This window comes from Asterias rubens, chromosome 19 (assembly GCF_902459465.1).
Source record: "Asterias rubens chromosome 19, eAstRub1.3, whole genome shotgun sequence".
In the NCBI taxonomy this organism is placed as follows: Eukaryota; Metazoa; Echinodermata; class Asteroidea; order Forcipulatida; family Asteriidae; genus Asterias; species Asterias rubens.
In genome coordinates, this window is record NC_047080.1 from 4008534 (window position 1) to 4024689 (window position 16156).

The following is a 16156-nucleotide window of genomic DNA, read 5'->3' on the forward strand; positions in this document are numbered from 1 at the left end:
GAAGCAGCAACAACAGGGATAGAAACGACTGAAGCAGCAACAACAGTGGCTGCAACAACTGAAGCAGCAACAACAGGGGCTGCAACCACTGAAGCAGCAACAACAGCAGTGGATTCCACCGTAGCAGCAACAACAGTGGTGGATACCACTGAAGTAGCAACAACATTGGCTGCAACCACTGAAGCAGCAACAACAGGGGCTGCAACCACTGAAGCAGCAACCACAGTGGCTGCAACCACTGAAGCAGCAACAACAGGGGCTGCAACCACTGAAGCAGCAACAACATCAGCTGCAACCACCGAAGCAGCAACAACCGGGGCAGGAACTACTGAAGCAGCAACAACATCAGCTGCTACCACTGAAGCAGCAACAACAGAGATAGAAACGACTGAAGCAGCAACAACAGTGGCTGCAACAACTGAAGCAGCAACAACAGGGGCTGCAACCACTGAAGCAGCAACAACAGCAGTGGATTCCACCGTAGCAGCAACAACAGTGGTGGATACCACTGAAGTAGCAACAACATTTGCTGCTACCACTGAAGCAGCAACATCAGCTGCAACCACCGAAGCAGCAGCAACAGGGGCAGGAACGACTGAAGGAGCAACAACATCAGCTGCAACCACTGAAGCAGCAACAACAGGGATAGGAACGACTGAAGCAGCAACAACAGTGGCTGCAACAACTGAAGCAGCAACAACAGGGGCTGCAACCACTGAAGCAGCAACAACAGCAGTGGATTCCACCGTAGCAGCAACAACAGTGGTGGATACCACTGAAGTATCAACAACAGGGAAAGAAACGACTGAAGCAGCAACAACAGGGGCTGCAACCACTGAAGCAGCAACAACAGCAGTGGATTCCACCGTAGCAGCAACAACAGTGGTGGATACCACTGAAATAGCAACAACATTGGCTGCAACCACTGAAGCAGCAACAACAGAGATAGAAACGACTGAAGCAGCAACAACATCAGCTGCTACCACTGAAGCAGCAACAACAGAGATAGAAACGACTGAAGCAGCAACAACAGTGGCTGCAACAACTGAAGCAGCAACAACAGGGGCTGCAACCACCGAAGCAGCAACAACCGGGGCAGGAACTACTGAAGCAGCAACAACATCAGCTGCTACCACTGAAGCAGCAACAACAGGGATAGATACGACTGAAGCAGCAACAACAGTGGCTGCAACAACTGAAGCAGCAACATCAGGGGCTGCAACCACTGAAGCAGCAACAACAGCAGTGGATTCCACCGTAGCAGCAACAACAGTGGTGGATACCACTGAAGTAGCAACAACATTTGCTGCTACCACTGAAGCAGCAACATCAGCTGCAAACACCGAAGCAGCAACAACAGGGACAGGAACGACTGAAGCAGCAACAACATCAGCTGCTACCACTGAAGCAGCAACAACAGGGATAGAAACGACTGAAGCAGCAACAACAGTGGCTGCAACAACTGAAGCAGCAACAACAGGGGCTGCAACCACTGAAGCAGCAACAACAGCAGTGGATTCCACCGTAGCAGCAACAACAGTGGTGGATACCACTGAAGTAGCAACAACATTGGCTGCAACCACTGAAGCAGCAACAACAGGGGCTGCAACCACTGAAGCAGCAACCACAGTGGCTGCAACCACTGAAGCAGCAACAACAAGGGCTGCAACCACTGAAGCAGCAACAACATCAGCTGCGACCACCGAAGCAGCAACAACCGGGGCAGGAACTACTGAAGCAGCAACAACATCAGCTGCTACCACTGAAGCAGCAACAACAGAGATAGAAACGACTGAAGCAGCAACAACAGTGGCTGCAACAACTGAAGCAGCAACAACAGGGGCTGCAACCACTGAAGCAGCAACAACAGCAGTGGATTCCACCGTAGCAGCAACAACAGTGGTGGATACCACTGAAGTAGCAACAACATTTGCTGCTACCACTGAAGCAGCAACATCAGCTGCAACCACCGAAGCAGAAGCAACAGGGGCAGGAACGACTGAAGGAGCAACAACATCAGCTGCAACCACTGAAGCAGCAACAACAGGGATAGGAACGACTGAAGCAGCAACAACAGTGGCTGCAACAACTGAAGCAGCAACAACAGGGGCTGCAACCACTGAAGCAGCAACAACAGGGATAGGAACGACTGAAGCAGCAACAACAGTGGCTGCAACAACTGAAACGGAGGCTGCAACCGAAGCAGCAACAACAGGGGCAGGAACGACTGAAGCAGCAACAACATCAGCTGCTACCACTGAAGCAGCAACAACAGGGATAGAAACGACTGAAGCAGCAACAACAGTGGCTGCAACCACTGAAGCAGCAACAACAGGGGCTGCAACCACTGAAGCAGCAACAACAGCAGTGGATTCAACCGTAGCAGCAACAACAGTGGTGGATACCACTGAAGTAGCAACAACATTGGCCGCAACCACTGAAGCAGCAACAACATCAGCTGCAACCACCGAAGCAGCAACAACAGGGGCAGGAACGACTGAAGCAGCAACAACATCAGCTGCTACCACTGAAGCAGCAACAACATGGATAGAAACGACTGAAGCAGCAACAACATTGGCTGCAACCACTGAAGCAGCAACAACATCAGCTGCAACCACCGAAGCAGCAACAACCGGGGCAGGAACTACTGAAGCAGCAACAACATCAGCTGCTACCACTGAAGCAGCAACAACAGGGATAGATACGACTGAAGCAGCAACAACAGTGGCTGCAACAACTGAAGCAGCAACATCAGGGGCTGCAACCACTGAAGCAGCAACAACAGCAGTGGATTCCACCGTAGCAGCAACTACAGTGGTGGATACCACTGAAGTAGCAACAACATTTGCTGCTACCACTGAAGCAGCAACATCAGCTGCAAACACCGAAGCAGCAACAACAGGGACAGGAACGACTGAAGCAGCAACAACATCAGCTGCTACCACTGAAGCAGCAACAACAGGGATAGAAACGACTGAAGCAGCAACAACAGTGGCTGCAACAACTGAAGCAGCAACAACAGGGGCTGCAACCACTGAAGCAGCAACAACAGCAGTGGATTCCACCGTAGCAGCAACAACAGTGGTGGATACCACTGAAGTAGCAACAACATTGGCTGCAACCACTGAAGCAGCAACAACAGGGGCTGCAACCACTGAAGCAGCAACCACAGTGGCTGCAACCACTGAAGCAGCAACAACAGGGGCTGCAACCACTGAAGCAGCAACAACATCAGCTGCAACCACCGAAGCAGCAACAACCGGGGCAGGAACTACTGAAGCAGCAACAACATCAGCTGCTACCACTGAAGCAGCAACAACAGAGATAGAAACGACTGAAGCAGCAACAACAGTGGCTGCAACAACTGAAGCAGCAACAACAGGGGCTGCAACCACTGAAGCAGCAACAACAGCAGTGGATTCCACCGTAGCAGCAACAACAGTGGTGGATACCACTGAAGTAGCAACAACATTTGCTGCTACCACTGAAGCAGCAACATCAGCTGCAACCACCGAAGCAGCAGCAACAGGGGCAGGAACGACTGAAGGAGCAACAACATCAGCTGCAACCACTGAAGCAGCAACAACAGGGATAGGAACGACTGAAGCAGCAACAACAGTGGCTGCAACAACTGAAGCAGCAACAACAGGGGCTGCAACCACTGAAGCAGCAACAACAGCAGTGGATTCCACCGTAGCAGCAACAACAGTGGTGGATACCACTGAAGTATCAACAACAGGGAAAGAAACGACTGAAGCAGCAACAACAGGGGCTGCAACCACTGAAGCAGCAACAACAGCAGTGGATTCCACTGTAGCAGCAACAACAGTGGTGGATACCACTGAAATAGCAACAACATTGGCTGCAACCACTGAAGCAGCAACAACAGAGATAGAAACGACTGAAGCAGCAACAACATCAGCTGCTACCACTGAAGCAGCAACAACAGAGATAGAAACGACTGAAGCAGCAACAACAGTGGCTGCAACAACTGAAGCAGCAACAACAGGGGCTGCAACCACTGAAGCAGCAACAACAGCAGTGGATTCCACCGTAGCAGCAACAACAGTGGTGGATACCACTGAAGTAGCAACAACATTTGCTGCTACCACTGAAGCAGCAACATCAGCTGCAACCACCGAAGCAGCAGCAACAGGGGCAGGAACGACTGAAGGAGCAACAACATCAGCTGCAACCACTGAAGCAGCAACAACAGGGATAGGAACGACTGAAGCAGCAACAACAGTGGCTGCAACAACTGAAGCAGCAACAACAGGGGCTGCAACCACTGAAGCAGCAACAACAGCAGTGGATTCCACCGTAGCAGCAACAACAGTGGTGGATACCACTGAAGTATCAACAACAGGGAAAGAAACGACTGAAGCAGCAACAACAGGGGCTGCAACCACTGAAGCAGCAACAACAGCAGTGGATTCCACCGTAGTAGCAACAACATTTGCTGCTACCACTGAAGCAGCAACATCAGCTGCAACCACTGAAGCAGCAACAACAGGGGCAGGAACGACTGAAGGAGCAACAACATCAGCTGCTACCACTGAAGCAGCAACAACAGGGATAGAAACGACTGAAGCAGCAACAACAGTGGCTGCAACAACTGAAGCAGCAACAACAGGGGCTGCAACCACTGAAGCAGCAACAACAGCAGTGGATTCCACCGTAGCAGCAACAACAGTGGTGGATACCACTGAAGTAGCAACAACATTGGCTGCAACCACTGAAGCAGCAACAACAGGGGCTGCAACCACTGAAGCAGCAACCACAGTGGCTGCAACCACTGAAGCAGCAACAACAGGGGCTGCAACCACTGAAGCAGCAACAACATCAGCTGCAACCACCGAAGCAGCAACAACCGGGGCAGGAACTACTGAAGCAGCAACAACATCAGCTGCTACCACTGAAGCAGCAACAACAGAGATAGAAACGACTGAAGCAGCAACAACAGTGGCTGCAACAACTGAAGCAGCAACAACAGGGGCTGCAACCACTGAAGCAGCAACAACAGCAGTGGATTCCACCGTAGCAGCAACAACAGTGGTGGATACCACTGAAGTAGCAACAACATTTGCTGCTACCACTGAAGCAGCAACATCAGCTGCAACCACCGAAGCAGCAACAACAGGGGCAGGAACGACTGAAGGAGCAACAACATCAGCTGCTACCACTGAAGCAGCAACAACAGGGATAGAAACGACTGAAGCAGCAACAACAGTGGCTGCAGCAGTGGATTCCACCGTAGCAGCAACAACAGTGGTGGATACCACTGAAGTAGCAACAACATTTGCTGCTACCACTGAAGCAGCAACAACAGGGGCTGCAACCACTGAAGCAGCAACAACAGCAGTGGATTCCACCGTAGCAGCAACAACAGTGGTGGATACCACTGAAGTAGCAACAGCATTGGCTGCAACCACTGAAGCAGCAACAACAGGGGCTGCAACCACTGAAGCAGCAACAACAGCAGTGGATTCCACTGTAGCAGCAACAACAGTGGTGGATACCACTAAAATAGCAACAACATTGGCTGCAACCACTGAATTAGCAACCACTGAAGCAGCAACAACATCAGATGAAACCACTGAAGCAGCAACAACAGGGGCAGGAACAACTGAAGCAGCAACAACAGCAGTGGATTCAACTGTAGCAGCAACAACAGTGGTGGATACCACTGAAGCAGCAACAACATTGGTTGCAACCACTGAAGCAGCAACAACAGCAGTGGATTCCACTGTAGCAGCAACAACAGTGGTATACACCACTGAAGTAGCAACAACATTGGCTGCAACCACTGAAGCAGCAACCACAGAAGCAGCAACAACATCAGCTGAAACCACTGAAGCAGCAACAACAGTGGCTGCAACCACTGAAGCAGCAACAACAGCAGTGGATTCCACTGAAGCAGCAACAACAGCAGTGGATGCCACTGTAGCAGCAACAACAGTGGTATATACCACTGAAGTAGCAACAACATTGCCTGCAACCACTGAAGCAGCAACCACAGAAGCAGCAACAACATCAGCTGAAACCACTGAAGCAGCAACAACAGGGGCTGCAACAACAGTGGGGGATACCACTGAAGTAGCAACATCATTGGCTGCAACCACTGAAGCAGCAACCACTGATGCAGCAACGCCAGGGGCTGCAACGCCAGGGGCTGCAACAGCAGAGGCAGCAACAACCGAAGCAGCAACAACAGGGGCAGCAACAACAGGGGCAGCAACGACTGAAGCAGCAACAACCGAAGCAGCAACCACTGAAGTTGCAACAACAGAGGCTGCAACCTCTGAAGCAGCAACAACAGGGGCAGGAACGACTGAAACAATAGTGGCAACCACTGATGGACCAACCTCAGATGCAGCAACTACAGTTGCTGCAACCACTGAAGCAGCAACCACCGAAACAAAAATCAGAGGTTTGTTGTTTGAAAGTCAATCTATGTGTTATTTTATTGACTTATTGCTTACGAAATCTGAACTAATGTTGATGACTATCTGATCAGGGTTTTCAAGTTCAGCCGTCAAGCTCTTATTCAAAACGTCACCATTTGACTTGGTATTCTCTCTGCACCTTTCTTGATACAAGTGGTTTGGAGAGCAAACGTTCTTCGCTTACTACACAGGTTTGGACTTGGTTCAATCTGAGTTTTGTTTCGATTGACTCACTAAATAATGTGTGGTATTTATTTGTTTCAGTTTATTTACTTCTTATTATAACGTTTGTTTTGTGCTTATTCATATTTGTCTTGCCCTTCTGTTTAAAGGCGGTGGACACTCAACATAGGTGGTGTATCTCAACATATGCATAAAATAACAAACCTGTGAAAATTTGAGCTCAATCGGTCATCGAACTTGCGAGATAATAATTAAAGAAAAACACCCTTGTCACATGAAGGTGTGTGTTTAGATAGTTGATTTTGAGACCTCAAGTTCTAAATCTGAGGTCTCGAAATCAAATTCGTGGAAAACTACTTCTTTCTCGAAAACTATGGCACTTCAAAGGGAGCCGTTTCTCACGATATTTTATACCATCAACCTCTCCCCATTACTCGTCACCAAGAAAGGTTTTATGCTAATAATTATTTTGAGTAATTACCTATAGTGTCCACTGCCTTTAAACTTACGTGTTTTGTTTCTATTGTATATACCGGTTTTTAATTTATTATTTATCTGTGAATATTCATATATATAAAATTGATTTAAAGTTTATGTGTATATGTCCCCATCTCAAGTTTGGATTGACAGACTTTTGGGTCACAGTGTTTAACACTTAAAATACTCTTTTGTTAATTTTGGCCAGATTGAAATGGGTTGTCTCTGTCCCTAATTCCCTGCTGCTCCCTCTCCCACCCTATTTTCTGTCCTTACCCAATCTACAGTGCCAGTGCTTCAGTTGCTATTTAGCCTGTATGCCTAATATTTGCTCTTTTCAACATGTTTATTTTAATTAATTTAATGGTATTTTATTATTATTGTTATTATTTTTCCCTTTAAGTTAAATTCTATTTGGAGTTATAGGTGTTGTTGTTGTACTTTGTGAAATGGCCAAATAAATAATGATAATAATAATAATTTATATCATTGGTATTTAATCAATTTTAGTGGTTCATATCACATTCTAAATGGCACCACTTACATAGTTTTTACTTAAGGTTAGTAGTTTCTTTTATACATAACAATACAAATAATAACGACGTCTTCTATGGCACAGGTATCCACAAAAAGTGCCCATGGCCCTCGCTTCAAGAGAACAAACATGCTACAATTACTCCACAATCTTAGACTTGGTTCATGATGGGTTTTGTGCTGACGGATCAACATTAAATATGAGCCCTCTTGTCAACTGATTACCAATTCAGTAATTTGCTGATCACGAAACTTTCGAAAGACTAGTTTTTGCTTTTATTTACAAGCCTGGAATTATGATATCAGAGGTTCAAAGGCCTTACTTTTAAGAGCAGAATTGTATTTTTTGTTTCACCACCGTTGAGGTTCAGGATTCGAGTAAGCTGTGACGTTAAGAACCTTAAAAAAAGCAGGGATTTAGGTATTTTATCAAATTAATTGAATTATGTTTTTTTTTTCAACATCCACCAAAATAGCAACCACAATGGTTGCAACAACTGAAGCAACTACTGATGTGCCAACCACTGCCGTAACAACAACTGAAGTGCCAACAACATCGCCTCCAGGTGAGAGTGGGTTTTAAAACACATATTTAACAATTGATTGCAACAAGTCATGAATCTAGGCGAGGCTCTCATTGAATGAAGTATTTCCTCCTTTTTCAGACAAATTTATCTCATCTGGTACATGTATATTACTTTACTCTTTTCTTGTGTTTTTGGTTTGTTAGAGAGGGTGTTTATGTGTGAAAAAAAGTACCATTCTTTCGAAGATTCATTGTCACATTACAGGAAAGCTCCTTAATTTTTGTTTTATTAGTGCATTTAAAAGCTTGCAATCAGAGATGCAGTGGCTTCAAACACTGAAGCAGCAGCCACACAAACAATAATCACATGTTTGTTGTTTGAAAAGGCAAACTCTGTGTTGTATTTTTTGTCTACTTCTTTTTTTCTTCTAAATCTTGATGTCTTATTAAGCGGTCCATATCACATTCAAATTGGCACCACTTACATAGTTTTTAATTAAGGTAAATATTAAATTATTACAAAAAGTAAAAATGACAGGGACTTGTTTAATTTTAGTGATCGTGTAGTCTTATACTGCCATGAGCCGCTCACAACTATTTTGATGCCAAACTGAAACTTCAAGATGAGTTACAACTTGTAGAACATTAAAGATGAGTTACAACTTGTAGAACATTAAAGATCAAAATTCATGTACACGTAGTACCCTAACACAATGAGCATTTCGGGATTCGTGAAGATCTGTGGCTTTTCATCTTGGTTGGACTGTATCACTTACCATTATGATGTTTGTAAGAATGGATGTGCTTATCAAATTAATGAGAATTACTTTCCACTCTTTATGCAAACCCCTAAAACCCTGAAAATTTGCTCGTCAGTGATGCTAAAACATCCTCTTGGTGGTTAGTTTGTGAAGAAAACTGATTATTTATGGTGTTCAAAAAAAAATTCAGATTTCTTAATCTATCCCGAACATATTTTGCACAGATTATCCAACTTGAGGTTGTATGCCCCAAGTAACTGTGAAGTCTGTGGGAAAAACCCCTAACACAAAGAAAAATATGAGAAATTGTGAAGACCTATGGCTTTGCATCTTGTAGCTTGATGCTTGAAACAGGATTCCGGTGAGCTGATACGATAAGAACCTTATAAAAAAAGCAGGGATAAAAGTATTTAATAGAATAAATTTAATAATGTCTTTTCTTTTCCTCCAACATGAACAGAGGCTGCAACCACTGCAACCACTGAAACATCAACAACAGGGGCTGCAACCACTGAAGCACCAACCACAGAGACTACAACCACTAAAGTGCCCACTGATGTGCCATCCACTGAAGTGCCAACCACTGATGGGCCAACCACTGATGTGCCATCCACTGAAATGCCAACCACTGATGGGCCAACCACTGATGTGCCAACCACTGAAGCAGCAACAACAGTGGCTGCAACAACTGAAGCAGCAACAACAGGGGCTGCAACCACTGAAGCAGCAACAATAGCAGTGGATTCCACCGTAGCAGCAACAACAGTGGTGGATACCACTGAAGTAGCAACAACATTTGCTGCTACCACTGAAGCAGCAACATCAGCTGCAACCACCGAAGCAGCAACAACAGGGGCAGGAGCGACTGAAGGAGCAACAACATCAGCTGCTACCACTGAAGCAGCAACAACAGGGATAGAAACGACTGAAGTAGCAACAACAGTGGCTGCAACAACTGAAGCAGCAACAACAGGGGCTGCAACCACGGAAGCAGCAACAACAGCAGTGGATTTCACCGTAGCAGCAACAACAGTGGTGGATACCACTGAAGTAGCAACAACATTGGCTGCAACCACTGAAGCAGCAACAACAGGGGCTGCAACCACTGAAGCAGCAACAACAGCAGTGGATTCCACTGTAGCAGCAACAACAGTGGTGGATACCACTGAAATAGCAACAACATTGGCTGCAACCACTGAATCAGCAACCACTGAAGCAGCAACAACATCAGATGAAACCACTGAAGCAGCAACAACAGGGGCAGGAACAACTGAAGCAGCAACAACAGGGGCTGCAACCACTGAAGCAGCAACAACAGTGGCTGCAACAACTGAAGCAGCAACAACAGGGGCTGCAACCACTGAAGCAGCAACAACAGCAGTGGATTCCACCGTAGCAGCAACAACAGTGGTGGATACCACTGAAGTAGCAACAACATTTGCTGCTACCACTGAAGCAGCAACATCAGCTGCTACCACTGAAGCAGCAACAACAGGGATAGAAACGACTGAAGCAGCAACAACAGTGGCTGCAACAACAGGGGCTGCAACCACTAAAGCAGCAACAACAGCAGTGGATTCCACCGTAGCAGCAACAACAGTGGTGGTACCAACCACTGTCGTGACAACCACTGAAGTGCCCACTGATGGGCCAACCACTGATGTGCCAACCACTGATGTGCCAACCACTGATGTACCAACCACTGTCGTGACAACTACTGAAGTGCCCACTGATATGCCATCCACTGAAGTGCCAACCACTGATGTACCAACCACTGTCGTGACAACCACTGAAGTGCCCACTGAAGTGCCTACCACTGTCGTGACAACCACTGAAGTGCCCACTGATGGGCCAACCACTGATGTGCCAACCACTGATGTGCCAACCACTGATGTACCAACCACTGTCGTGACAACCAGTGAAGTGCCCACTGATATGCCATCCACTGAAGTGCCAACCACTGATGTGCCCACTGAAGTGCCAACCACTGTCGTGACAACCACTGAAGTGCCCACTGATGGGCCAACCACTGATGGGCCAACCACTGTTGTGCCAACCACTGATGTTCCAACCACTGTCGTGACAACCACTGAAGTGCCCACTGATATGCCATCCACTGAAGTGCCAACCACTGAAGTGCCTACCACTGTCGTGACAACCCCTGGTGGGCCAACCACTGATGTGCCAACCACTGATGTGCCAACCACTGATGTGCCAACCACTGATGTACCAACCACTGTCGTGACAACCACTGAAGTGCCCACTGAAGTGCCAACCACTGTCGTGACAACCACTGAAGTGCCCACTGAAGTGCCTACCACTGTCGTGACAACCCCTGGTGGGCCAACCACTGATGTGCCAACCACTGATGTGCCAACCACTGATGTGCCAACCACTGATGTACCAACCACTGTCGTGACAACTACTGAAGTGCCCACTGATATGCCATCCACTGAAGTGCCAACCACTGATGTACCAACCACTGTCGTGACAACCACTGAAGTGCCCACTGAAGTGCCTACCACTGTCGTGACAACCACTGAAGTGCCCACTGATGGGCCAACCACTGATGTGCCAACCACTGATGTGCCAACCACTGATGTACCAACCACTGTCGTGACAACCAGTGAAGTGCCCACTGATATGCCATCCACTGAAGTGCCAACCACTGATGTGCCCACTGAAGTGCCAACCACTGTCGTGACAACCACTGAAGTGCCCACTGATGGGCCAACCACTGATGGGCCAACCACTGTTGTGCCAACCACTGATGTTCCAACCACTGTCGTGACAACCACTGAAGTGCCCACTGATATGCCATCCACTGAAGTGCCAACCACTGAAGTGCCTACCACTGTCGTGACAACCCCTGGTGGGCCAACCACTGATGTGCCAACCACTGATGTGCCAACCACTGATGTGCCAACCACTGATGTACCAACCACTGTCGTGACAACCACTGAAGTGCCCACTGAAGTGCCAACCACTGTCGTGACAACCACTGAAGTGCCCACTGAAGTGCCTACCACTGTCGTGACAACCCCTGGTGGGCCAACCACTGATGTGCCAACCACTGATGTGCCAACCACTGATGTGCCAACCACTGATGTACCAACCACTGTCGTGACAACCAGTGAAGTGCCCACTGATATGCCATCCACTGAAGTGCCAACCACTGATGTACCAACCACTGTCGTGACAACCACTGAAGTGCCCACTGAAGTGCCAACCACTGTCGTGACAACCACTGAAGTGCCCACTAATGGGCCAACCACTGATGGGCCAACCACTGTTGTGCCAACCACTGATGTTCCAACCACTGTCGTGACAACCACTGAAGTGCCCACTGATATGCCATCCACTGAAGTGCCAACCACTGATATACCATCCACTGATGTGCCAACCACTGATGTACCAACCACTGTCGTGACAACCACTGAAGTGCCCACTGAGGTGCCAACCACTGTCGTGACAACCACTGAAGTGCCCACTGAAGTGCCAACCACTGTCGTGACAACCACTGAAGTGCCCACTGATGGGCCAACCACTGATGTGCCAACCACTGATGTGCCAACCACTGATGTACCAACCACTGTCGTGACAACCACTGAAGTGCCAACCACTGTCGTGACAACCACTGAAGTGCCAACCCCTGATATGACAACTACTGATATGCCGACCACTGATGTAACTTCAACAACGTCGCCTCCAGGTGAGAGTGGGTTTTAATGTACAAACACCTTCTCTTTTATGATAAGAGTCCATCTTAAGATTTGGCACTTAAAAGTCAAAGAAGTTATGATAAAGTGTCTTATTCATGGACACCGGTGCAGCGCCAAGAATCGAACCCACTCAGGCAATACCATTACTTGAGTCTGGTGCATGAGACAGCTTGACCGTGAATGATTATAAGATTTGTTATCAATGCAACATGAGCCCAAAATAACGGTTTAGACTGTCGGAAAGTTCCCTGCTGACAAAATGGGAAATACAAGAAATTGCAAAGATATGTAGCTTATAATCTTGATTTATATTTCACCACAGTTCCAACCACTGTCGTGACAACCACTGAAGTGCCCACTGAAGTGCCAACCACTGTCGTGACAACCACTGAAGTGCCAACCCCTGATATGACAACCACTGATATGCTGACCACTGATGTAACTTCAACAGCGTCGCCTCCAGGTGAGAGTGGGTTTTAAAGTACAAACACCTTCTCTTTTATGATAAGAGTCCATCTAAAGAATTGGCACTTAAAAGTCAAAGAAGTTATGATAAAGTGTCTTATTCATGGACACCGGTGCAGCGCCAAGAATCGAACCCACTCAGGCAATACCATTACTTGAGTCTGGTGCATGAGACAGCTTGACCGTGACTGATTATAAGATGTGTTATCAATGCAACATGAGCCCAAAATAACGGTTTAGACTGTCGGAAAGTTCCCGGCTGACAAAATGGGAAATACAAGAAATTGCAAAGATATGTAGCTTATAATCTTGATTAATATTTCATCACAGTACCAACCACTGTCGTGACAACCACTGAAGTGCCCACTGAAGTGCCAACCACTGTCGTGACAACCACTGAAGTGCCAACCCCTGATGTGACAACCACTGATGTGCCAACCCCTGATGTGACAACCACTGATATGCCGACCACTCATGTGACTTCAACAACTTCGCCTCCAGGTGAGAGTGGGTTTTAAAGTACAATCACCTTCTCTTTTATGAAAAGAGTCTATCTTAAGATTTGCCACCTAAATGTCAAAGAAATTATGATAAAGTATCTTATTCATGGACACCAGTGCAGCTGCCAAGATTCGAACCCACTCTTGCAATACCATTACTTGAGTCTGGTGCATGACACAGCTTGACCATGGCTGATTATAAGATGTGTTATCAATGCAACTCAGGCCCAAAATAACTTTTTAAACTGTTGAGAAAGTTCTGTGTTGACAAAATGGAAAATAAAATAAATTGCAAAGATATGTAGCTTGTAATCTTGATGTATATTTCACCACAGATGTACCAAGCACTGTCGTGACAACCACTGAAGTGCCCACTGAAGTGCCAACCACTGTCGTGACAACCACTGATGTGCCAACCCCTGATGGGACAACCACTGATGTGCCAACCCCTGATATGACAACCACTGATATGCCAACCACTGATATAACTTCAACAGTATCGCCTACAGGTGAGAGTGGGTTTTAAAATTAAAAAGGTGTCAATTTATTGCAACAGGTCATGAATCTAGGCGAAGCTCACATTGATTGAAGTATTTCCACCTTTTTCAGAAAATTTTATCTCATCTGTTACTGTGCTCTTTTGTTGTGTAATTGATTTGTTAGAGAGGGTGTTTATGTGTGAAACAAAACCAAAAACACCAAATGTTAACTCAAATATTAATAAATCACCACAGATGTACAAAACACTGTCGTGACAACCATTGATGTCACCACCACTGATGTGACTCAAACAACGACTGCAACCACGGAAGCAGCAACAACAGTGGCTGCAACTACTGAAACAGCAACAACAGGGGTTGCAACCACTGAAACAGTAACAACCGGGGCTGCAACAACTGAAACCGCAACAACAGTGGTTGCAACCACTGCAGCAGCAACAACAATTGTTGCAACCACTGAAACAGCAACAAGGGAAGCAACTACTGAAACAGCAACATCAGGGGCTGCAACCACTGAAACAGCAACAACCGGGGCTGCAACAACTGAAGCAGCAACAACAGTGGTTGCAACCACTGCAGCAGCAACAACAGTTGTCGCAACCACTGAAACAGCAACAACAAGGGAAGCAACTACTGAAACAGCAACAACAGGGGCGACAACCACTGAAACAGCAACAACCGGGGCTGCAACAACTGAAACAGCAACAACAGTGGTTGCAACCACTACAGCAGCAACGACAGTTGTCGCAACCACTGAAACAGCAACAACAAGGGAAGCAACAACTGAAACAGCAACAACCGGGGCTGCAACAGCTGTAACAGCAACAACAGTGGTTGCAACCACTGCAGCAGCAACAACAGTTGTCACAACTACTGAAACAGCAACAACAAGGGAAGCAACTACTGAAACAGCAACAACAGGGGCTGCAACCACTGAAGCAGCAACAACAGTGGTTACAACCACTGAAGCAGCAACAACAGAGGCTTCAACCACTGAAACAGCAACAACAGGGGCAGCAACCACTGAAACAGCAACAACAGGGTCAGCCACCACTGAAGCAGCAACAACAGTGGCGGCAACAACTGAAACAGCAACAACAGTGGTTGCAACCACTGAAGCAGCAACAACAGTGGTTGCAACCAGTGAAGCAGCAACAACAGGGGCTGCAACCACTGAAACAGCAACAACCGGGGCTGCAACAACCGAAACAGCAACAACTGTGGTTGCAACCACTGAACCAGCAACAACAAGGGAGGCAACTACTGAAACAGCAACAACAGGGGTTGCAACCTCTGAAGCAGCAACAACAGTTGCTGCAACTACTGAAACAGCAACAACTGGGGCTGCAACAACCGTAACAGCAACAACTTTGGTTGCAACCACTGAAGCAGCAACAACAGTGGCTGCAACTACTGAAACAGCAACAACAGTGGCTGCAACCACTGAAACAGCAACAACCGGGGCTGCAACAACCAAAACAGCAACAACTGTGGTTGCAACCACTGAAACAGCAACAACAAGGGAAGCAACTACTGAAACAGCAACAACAGGGGCTGCAACCACTGAAGCAGCAACAACAGTGGTTACAACCACTGAAGCAGCAACAACAGAGGCTTCAACCACTGAAACAGCAACAACAGTGGCGGCAACAACTGAAACAGCAACAACAGTGGTTGCAACCACTGAAGCAGCAACAACAGTGGTTGCAACCAGTGAAGCAGCAACAACAGGGGCTGCAACCACTGAAACAGCAACAACCGGGGCTGCAACAACTGAAACAGCAACAACAGGGGCAGCAACCACTGAAACAGCAACAACCACTGAAACAGCAACAACAGGGGCGGAAACCACTGAAACAACAACAACAGTGGTTGCAACCACTGAAGCAGCAACCACTGAAGCAGCAACAACCGGGGCTGCAACAACTGAAACAGCAACAACGGTGGTTGCAACCACTGAAGCAGCAACAACAGAAGTTACAACCACTGAAACAGCAACAACAGGGGCGGCAACCACTGAAGCAGCAACAACAGGGGCTGCA

General features: G+C 47.2%; 1 protein-coding gene across 11 annotated transcripts in view; it reads left to right on the forward strand.

Annotated features, from left to right (window-relative positions):
- The first annotated feature begins 10569 nt into the window (after window positions 1–10569).
- The window catches only part of LOC117303459 (mucin-4-like), a 73278-nt gene continuing 67691 nt past the window's right edge, over window positions 10570–16156 (forward strand). For 7 of the 11 annotated variants that reach the window (XM_033787661.1, XM_033787671.1, XM_033787663.1 and 4 more), the window contains exons 1-4: window positions 10570–12639; window positions 12972–13112; window positions 13445–13615; window positions 13950–14123. In XM_033787661.1, the coding sequence (XP_033643552.1) occupies window positions 10662–12639; window positions 12972–13112; window positions 13445–13615; window positions 13950–14123 (2464 nt within the window). In that variant the 5' untranslated portion in view covers window positions 10570–10661. The remainder of the gene's footprint in view (window positions 12640–12971; window positions 13113–13444; window positions 13616–13949; window positions 14124–16156) is intronic. The other 4 variants (XM_033787662.1, XM_033787670.1, XM_033787668.1 and 1 more) reach the window with 4 other exon arrangements.